Here is a 9,086-nt window from a genome sequence, read left to right as displayed (position 1 = left end):
TCGCTTCATTAAACATTATTTTCTGGGCCATACCCTTAGCATTCTAGAGAGCAAGTCCAAAACCAAAATAAATAAGTACTCACAGAAGTGCACTCGGAAAATGCCGAATAATTGTGGCCCAGCTAAATCGGTCCCCTGCTTTAGCTGTAGGGCAAAGATTTGCTCTTTGGAGGCGAGCCGCTAATTTGACTGGTGAGAAACTCATGTAATCGTTTAGTTGCTAAATTCTAAGAATAATACAGCGGTTACTCACTGTGATATTGTATGAGGGAAACTTGTAGCGTGAAATGGGACAACGCAAACGCCGGGTACAAATCGTCGAGTCGCCTTGGCCACTGTTTTTTAACCGAAGGCTTCATTCTTCTGAATGCGACCGACAGCATTGTAGATCCAGTAACTGTTGCAAGCATTATTTTCTAGAAAGAAAAGCTGCAATTTCTTAAAAAGAATTAAAATAAGGAGACAACATAAGCACGCGCTTTTCACATGTTTTGATTTTATTATAAACTATTTCCACGTAACTCTCCATACACCACTGGTGAAAATGTAAACTTCGAATCGCCTCTGTGCCAGAACTTTGCATGGGTTAAATGGGGTGTCTTTTTTTCTCTCTGCGGTTACCTCAATTACACACTGTTTCCCCTATTCGACGTTTCATTTCAGATTCGCGATCGGTCAAGAATCTCAAGGAAGGTAGAGATGGAAAACGGGATGTAATCCAGGTCGGACTCTGACAGATGTTCGAACCTGCCAGCAAGAGAGGTGGTGGACCCGCGTGTTAACTTCATTTGCAAGGCCCTTTGTACAGTGGAAGAGCATCGGGATTTGAAGAGCATTGAGTGAAATGTTAAGCCTCTCAGCAGTTTACGAAGATTTTGTTTTGGTAAAGGCGAGAATCTCGTTTGTTTCACAGATTTAAGGACCATCAGTTGAAAATCCATAACTTCGACAAGGCTGTTAAATTATTTACACAGCACAGTACTGGAGTGTCTGTTCAGTTCATACTTGGACTATACAGCGGCGGGTTCTTTTTACGATCCCAGGTCGACCAGACTGGATGTTAGAGTGCCCAGAAGAGTGTCCTGAAGTCCATGCGGATGGATTGAGCCGGCGTGGCCTCCTGGCGAAGAACTGAGGCCGTGAAGAGAGAAGCTGGAATCCACAGATTGGTTCAGACTCCCGGGCAGCAGTAACACGGGACTGCCCGTGCAATGGTCGGGACTTTGCGGCGGTGACAACTCCTCGTCCGAACTAGACATCAGGTTCTTACTACGATTGATAGGGGACAACTGGTTCTGTTTATTGCCAGAAGAATTCGTGTTTTCGTTGTTCTCCCTATTGGAACAGGAAATATTGCATAATTTTAAAATGAGTGATGACAGTATAGAAGATAACCAACCAAGAAACCCTGATTACATTCACCGTTCCCTTACCCTGAAAATTTTCTCGGGTAGTTGTGATGAGGGTGCTAACACTTGTTTAAAATTTCATCTTAAATAAATTACCCCCATTGGACGGGATCTCTCATTACGATACCCTGGATTGAAGAGGTTCTATGTTGGGTGGGTGACATTCGCAAGGAGAGCTGTTTCCTCAAAGGGACGAGCAAAAAGATCTCACTTCACCAAATGCTGAACATTATAATCAATGTTAATGTCTATCAGTTAAATTAAATTGCTAACCTGGGCTTTAAACTTTCGAAAATGCAAAGCCAAAAAAGGACAATGAAGTGGAACAAATAAAATACATGACTGGCTTTGTTGCTCAGACTTGATACGAGGGTGCTGAGTTTATCGCGGCTTTACCGGGAAAGATAACCTCATCGGAGCAAAAGACCTAAATTCTATCACCTGGCTAGGCCTTTGCAAACGCCAGAACGAAAAGAATATACGGTGCAAGTGTGTCTGCCTCTCAGTTGTCATGTAGAGCTTCCCCAACTCTAAGAATCAAAACCTTTCGGTCAATTTCGATTTTAAAAATCTATTTTAGGCCTTATATTTTCACCAGCTCTATATCTAATTGGCAATTAAGATACTGGCATTTTAATATTTTGCTTTCAATTTAAGATAGCATCGACGCAGATTTGGTTTAGCAGACGCTGGTGGATCAGTGAATTTAGATAGCTTCCCTGCCAGCTCGCTGTAATTTGGTTATGTACACGAAGAGGATTCAATGCTACGGAATGTTTTTTTTTGTTCCTTCCCCAGAGTAGGCGAGATGATGACCACACACGCCGTCCCCGTTGGTCATGTCTACCGTGACTTAGGGCCGGAGTACGGAGGAACCGCTGGAACGCCGCGGGAAAATCTCCGTGGGAAAGCGGACTGCTTAAGTACTTCACCGGGCCCCCTTTTCTGTGTCCGCACGACCTACAAGCAGCGGCGGGGCTTACCTCTCCTTGGCTTCCGCTGCTCGGTCTCTCTGTCTTCTGTTTTTAAACCAGTTGCTAACCTGCGTGGTGGTGAGCCCCGTGGCTTCAGCCAGCTCCCGTTTCTCTCTCGGTGATGGGTAAGGGTTATGAGCGTACCACTCTCTCAGGACACCCCGCGACTTCTCCTTGAAACAGTAACTTGTCTCTTCCCCGTCCCATATCGTCCGGGGCAGGGGGAATTTCCTTCGGACCCGATACTTGCCCACGGCACCGAGGGGCCTCCCCCTGAGCTTCTCGGCTTCGATGTAGTGGGCCTTTAACCAGAGCTGCTGCAGCTTGGAGTGATTGTGCGGCGAGAACTGGTGACTTTCTAAAATCTTATAGAGCTCTCGGAAGTTACCCCGATGGAAAGCCACCACCGCCTTCGCTTTAAGAACGCTCTCGTTCTTGTGGAGGTGGTCGCAGGCTGGAAGGGACCAGAGAAACCTACCCAGCCTCTCCAGGTTACCCCCTTGTTGGAGAACTTCGCAGACACAAGCCACTTGCTCTTGAGTAAAACCGAAAGAAGGCAGCACTGACATGGCTCACTTAGAATCAGGGCGTAGTATCCGCAATCAGATCGCCACACGCAGGAAAAAAAACACAGTCGCAGTGGCCAGCAAGGGTTAACAGATCCAAGTAAGTCGCCGATATCCAGCGGCTGATACTCTTATGTGCTGGTGATCGGTGCTGGCGGCGGTAGTGTGTTCCCATCCTTGTAAGTGCGCATTAATAGCGATGAATCGCCGCTGATTGGCTGCACATCCCTCCTACCATTTGCAAGAGACAAGAGCAAAGTTTTCCTAAATGAAGGACTCTGGAGAACACGTCAGGGTCTGAAATACGAGAGCCTCTCAAATGTCACCTGCGGGATTGGCCGGCTTTATACGCAAATCAATTAAATTTCGCCTTTTTGAACAAGTTCATGTATTCTCCCCAGGACTCAAACTCCCGCCTATAATTTTTCGCAATGTAGTCGCAAATGCACAATTAATTCGTGGTCCACTCATCTCACGTTTTTAAATCATCAACTGTTATTTTTTTTAAAAAAGGACGATGATCTTACTTTTTTTTTAAAGACAGCGATTTAGAACCGAAGAATCCTGCGGAACGTGTAGCAAATATTCTAGGACAAAATCCTTAAACTTGTCTGACCATTGTCATCAGATCTTAGCATATCCCCACTAGAAAATAAATTGAAACATCAAGACAAAAGTATAAGACGCCAGCTGGTCAATGGCGCACATCTTTGTTTGTGTGTCTGCTTTGCTCTAGGTGTGGGTTAATGGTGGTAAGTCGACTCCGGGTATTGTACACGCACAACTCTTGCTGTAGCTTCACCGTGCAGCCACATAAGGAATACAATCTTCCAACATGAATTCATTGAGACTTTCGCGCTGCCCGCTCGCTTTCCCAATGGAACGTATCCCTGGCAGTTGTGCTGGGCAAAGGTACAACGGCAATCAAATTTTACATCTTTCCATTTACAGGGGAACTGCTTTTCTTTTAAAGCAATTGGAAACGAGTTTTTGTTAATAACAATGTAATTTAAGTGACTTAATCACGGGTGAGTTCTTTTGGAACCAACTAAAATTGATCAGCTTCATTCAAGTCGTTTGGGAAAGGGAAATAGGCAATATTTCCGAATCTTGACTTTGCCTCTTATTCAATTTGCCTCTCATAAAGGTCTATCGATTAAGTATCGTAAACTGCATCAGATCCGGTTTCTGCTCAGAAAAAAAAAAACAAAGGAAGACACACATCAAACCATTTTACTGGTCAGGCAGTTTTCAGCGGAAAAGTTCTGTACAAAATATTCTCCTAGCTCTTAGATTGTGCTGGCTGATTAATAGGCCTTACACATAACATATCTCTTACTGAATGGTGGTTAAGTGGATTGAATGAAGTCTTCCGAATTTTCAGGTGTTGAGTTGGTTCTGCAGAGTTCTGGCCTGTTCTCTGTGCTGGGAGTTTCCTGCAATATTCTGATACACACTACAGGTAAGCATTTTGCTGCAAACTCGGCAGATTAGAACGGGACAATTCATGCTTCAGGTTAATTAAAGTTAATTGACTTGATGTGATCATTGTCATGGTAATGAACGTGAACGCATTATCAATTGACATACCATTTCTATTTTCACTTTTATTTCCCGTCCGCCAGAAATTAAAGTTCAACGTTCCATTATTCCCTACGATTTAATATAACTCTGACATTTACAGTATTTGGGTCATATACGGAGGAAATAAAGCTAATAAATAAAGACATGATTAAAGGTAATTTCAGTTCTAACTCTCAGAAACAGTTTCTTAATCTCAAAGATCAAAATGTTTAGCTAGAATTTACACAGTACATTTCTTTTCCGATTAGCAGTTTAGTTTTGGTAGGGTAACAGTCAAAACAATTGGTAGTATTTAATTACCTAAAGGCTTTTCTCTGCACTGGTCTTTCTAAGTTAATTGAAAGAATTCTGAAGCAATTACACTTCTTTATCTACAATGATAATCAGGACGCCTCGGTAGCCTCGAATGATGAAGTCGCGTTTGACTGATAAAGGGATTAGGCAGTGATCCGCCAGATAGCTGTCTTTATTTAGAATTGTTGATTTCATCAGAATACAAAATTAGAAGGGAAAAGGCATTGCCCTGCTATGTGGCTTGGTGACTGCTTTTCTTTCCTTATTTTAGTGTCTGAGAGTGGGAGATGGAGTTAGGGAGTAGGGCTGGGTCCTGACAGCAGGGATGTCTCCACTTGTGGCAGATCCTTATTGACAAGGCAGCTGTTTGGGGACCGGAACAGATCCTTAACCCTCTGTCTAAGTCAGTGCTTACCGTAAATCTTCCAAATCCACCGCGTGTCTAACCGTGGCGCGCCCACTTCCAAAACAGTCTACTACCGGCCGAGACTTGTACGTGTCTCCTCGTCTTCATCACAACAGCGACTGCATATCAAAAGCTTTCGTGCGAGAGAACCCGAGGTAGCGAGAGGCGCTATGTAAATGCACGTTTTTATTTCTCGCTGTTCCCAGCGCAGACATATCCAGAAAAATAACCAGTACGTTTCAAAATCCAGCGCTTTACCATTTGCAGCTAGCCAGAGGTATAGGAAATGAGCAGATAGTGAAGCTCCACTACTAATATCATTTTTATTGAATCAATAGAGCAAATAATTAGCATCATTCGAAGTAATTGTCCTCAACCGGTCCAATTCTATCCACTTGGCCATCTTGAGGATCCACTCCAATTCTATCCACTTGGCCATCTTGAGGATCCACTCCAATTCTATTCCACTGTTTATGCATTGGAAATTCAGGAAAGCGGCAATCACGGAAGACCTTAAGACATGGGAGCAGAATCGGGCCATTCGGCCCGTCAAGTCTGTACCGCTATTCCACCGTGGCTGATTTGTTATCCCTCTCAACCCCATTCTCCTGCTTTCTCCCCGTAACCTTTGACGCCCTTACTAATCAAGAACCAATCAACCTCCGCTTTAAGTACACCTCATGAGTTGGCCTGCACAGCCACCTGTAGGAATAGATTCGCCACCCTCTGGCCAAAGAAATTCCTCCTCATTTCTGTTCTAAAAGTTCGTCCTTCTATTCTGAGGCTGTACCCTCTGGTCCTAGACCCGTCTACCACAGGACTCCTCATCTTCACGTCCACTCTATCCAGGCCTTTCAATATTCGATCGCTTTCAATGAGATTCCCTCTCATTATTCTACACTCTAGCGAGTACAGGCCCAGAGCTTTCAAAAGGCCGCTCGTACTTTAACTCTTTCATTCCCGGGATCGTTCTCGTGAACCTCCTCCGACCCCTCTCACATGCGAGCACATCCTTTCTTAGATAATGGACCCAAAACTGCTGAAAACGCTCTAAGGGGGGTCTGACCAATGTCTTATAAGTCCCCAGTAACACTTCCTTGCGTCATTGTACATCATTCCACTTCTTCCTTTTCACGTTGGCAGCAAATCTCTGGTTTTAATTTTCCCTTTGATATTTTCCCCCAATTGAAAACGTCTTGAATATGTCTTAAAGGTTTACAATTGGGTTGCTATTGTAAATAGGCTGGCATTGGATAAATATAACTTCCTACTGACGTATTAAAAACTCTAAATAATGTATGCAGTTTCAGCTCTACCTAGCCTTTGCTCTATTGTGGTCGATGCCGATTACAACTGTAAAAACGAGCCCAAGTGTGCAGTTGATAAAACACGTACCTGACTAGAGCGGTGCCTTCGGAATAATTTATTGGGTTCCGCATAATCCTCTTTATTTAGTGAACACATTCTTTATCTATGGCCTTTACTGCACCATGAGCAAACGTCCCGGGGTGAAATAAGAATCTTTCTTTTGCTCCGATGAATATATCAAAGTAAAAATGTTATTCGCTGGTTGAGCAGGGTATCATGTTATACATTAATCTTGTGTCACAAAAAAGACTAGTTCTATAAGAAATAGATAAATTTATTACATGAACGTTGGGTTTGTCCTCCATTCGTTCCTCTTTGTCTGTAGGTCCTACCTTTGTAGAATTACGCATGAAAATTGTTGATAAAGCTTTTCTAACGATTAGGTCCCTCTGCAGTTTTAACGACTATGTCACATTTCCTTAACGTTAGTTAACTGTGAATTGAAATGTTATACCCTTTCTCTCCGGATTCTCAGGTTTCTGTGACTAGGCGGAGGTCCGCAGATTTTGTTAACCCATTTCTGTAAATGTACGGATATATCCCTAAACATTTAACAAATTCTGCCATTCATTTTGTTGAAGTTATCTAAATCCTCGCCAAGTCCATTAGCTTGGTTTAGAATAAACTTTTAATCACTTTTAGTGTTTCATCCGAACACCTGTAAAAACAATGTTTGCGAGCGCCCTGGGAGATCTGGGGCTGGGACCATCCTTCTCTACGCCAATAGCAGTTCGTCTGTCTTGAAGGAAAATATAACCTACTTTTAGTATTAAGCTTACTTATAGTGCCTTCAACAACAAAAACAATGGCAGGTTGTTACTGGGCGCGAACTACTTAGCAGTGCCCCACTATTTTTGTCTGCAGTGGACAAACAGTCAGCAGTGATGGTTAAACATATACTCGCATATATACTACATAGGAAATTATATCAACAAATTCCATGACAAACTAAAACGAAGTTTTAAAAGTAAAACGCTTAATTTCTGATCATTTCTGTTCAAGTCCGCATGTTCAACGAAAATGGCCATACAAAAGAAATCTTCCCTATCCAGTAGACTCGATGGTCGGATATTTAAAAGCAAGTGAATGTTATGTTTGGGATAGTATTAAACCACTATCCCAATAAGAAAACGCATCTATTAAGATATTAGAGATAATTTTATGGGAATTTAAAATATATTTATCTCCATAAATTTGGCCTTAATGCAGTCTGAAGTAGAAATGTCACTTTTTTTTAGCTCCATGGTCAATGATATAATAGAAAATTCAATTCATGTAAACATATTAAGTCAAGGGTCTATGACTTTGGTAGCATTTTCTGCCGGGCAATTTCGGGAGTATTTCAAACAATGAGACGGGCGTTCGCTAATTTCGACCGCGTTCCTCATAATAAAATAATTTTCCAATGAAACTAAATAAACATATTAGTTAGCATGTTACAAAGTGAACGGTTTGGTCACATGTTTGATCCTTGGAGATAATAGCAAGTTCCATATAAAATTATTTGTAATGACGGGAGAATGCTGTTTAGTAAGAGGAAAGTGTGAATGATACTAATGTTGTGTGACATTAAATAAACAATAGGGCTTGTCTGGAAAGATGGAGTTAATTAGCCGGTGCTCTCTGTTTAAATGAGGGCTCAAGAAGGTTGATTTGTTGCGGCGCAGTCTAATGGGATGGGGAGGGAGGTCTCACTGGGCACACCCCATTGGTTTCCTTTTAGCAATGTGAGCGCAAAATCACACATTCCTCTTATTTGTCACTGATGGGAATATGGGGGGGGGGGTGCGAATTAGATGGGTTGTTAAGAACTAGGCAGCATTTACGGCAATTAAAATTGTGCGCAATAACAATTCTTTTTTCTCTCTCCTGTCCTCTGTGGAAATAAAGATAAGAACAGCGTACGGCCTACTAAATAGTGGACTGTGGGGATGTGAACTTCGTCGGCGTGAATTAGCAACGCAATTCTGATAACATATATACATAAACCGAGATTATTCAGGATTGTTTATGGTCATTTTTTCAGTGCACGTGTGTAAAGGAGAATATTACTGTTTGTTAATGGCGATTCATTTGCCTTATTTATGTTGTGAGCTCATCTTCGAGCATCGCCCCTAAAATTAAAAAAAAATGTAAAACATTTTATTGTTGAAATTGTCTTTAAAATTTCGTCTTCGACACACGGCGATTTTTATATGGCAATTCTCCGGTAGCGAAGCATCACGAGAATCTTTAAAGCAAGATTATTAATTCAAAGGATTATATCAATAATATATTTTAATTTCTAGTCACAATTAGGAAATAATTGCACTAAAATGAGTACTTCAGTCGTCAATTGTAAAAGGCATAAATGAGAAGCCCTAGGAGCGAGTTTGGAATCAGTAGGTACGGTCCCAGTGCTCTGGACTGTACGGTATCGTTTGTCTCTAATCAATCCAAATGCAATGGGGCGATTTGAGTGCATGATGAATGGATCTCAGGTTTC

The 9,086-nt window shown here is 42.1% G+C and overlaps 1 protein-coding gene across 2 annotated transcripts; it reads right to left on the bottom strand.

Annotated features, from left to right (window-relative positions):
* Window positions 1–476: 476 nt before the first annotated feature.
* Window positions 477–3,210, bottom strand: LOC140724853 (homeobox protein six1). Of its 2 annotated transcripts, none has more exons than XM_073039543.1 (2): window positions 2,393–3,202; window positions 477–1,335 (listed from the first exon to the last, which is right to left on the bottom strand). In XM_073039543.1, exons 1-2 carry the CDS (start codon window positions 2,950–2,952, stop codon window positions 1,032–1,034), a joined length of 864 nt encoding a protein of 287 aa, XP_072895644.1. In that variant the 5' UTR covers window positions 2,953–3,202; the 3' UTR covers window positions 477–1,031. The 2 variants fall into 2 exon arrangements, with proteins under 2 accessions (XP_072895644.1, XP_072895645.1); XM_073039544.1 differs by having other exon boundaries at window positions 1,151–1,335; window positions 2,452–3,210.
* Window positions 3,211–9,086: the final 5,876 nt, after the last annotated feature.

This window comes from Hemitrygon akajei, chromosome 3 (genome assembly GCF_048418815.1).
Source record: "Hemitrygon akajei chromosome 3, sHemAka1.3, whole genome shotgun sequence".
In the NCBI taxonomy this organism is placed as follows: domain Eukaryota; kingdom Metazoa; phylum Chordata; class Chondrichthyes; order Myliobatiformes; family Dasyatidae; genus Hemitrygon; species Hemitrygon akajei.
Note: the sequence above shows the minus strand (reverse complement) of the source record. Positions and strands in the feature narration are given on the sequence as shown.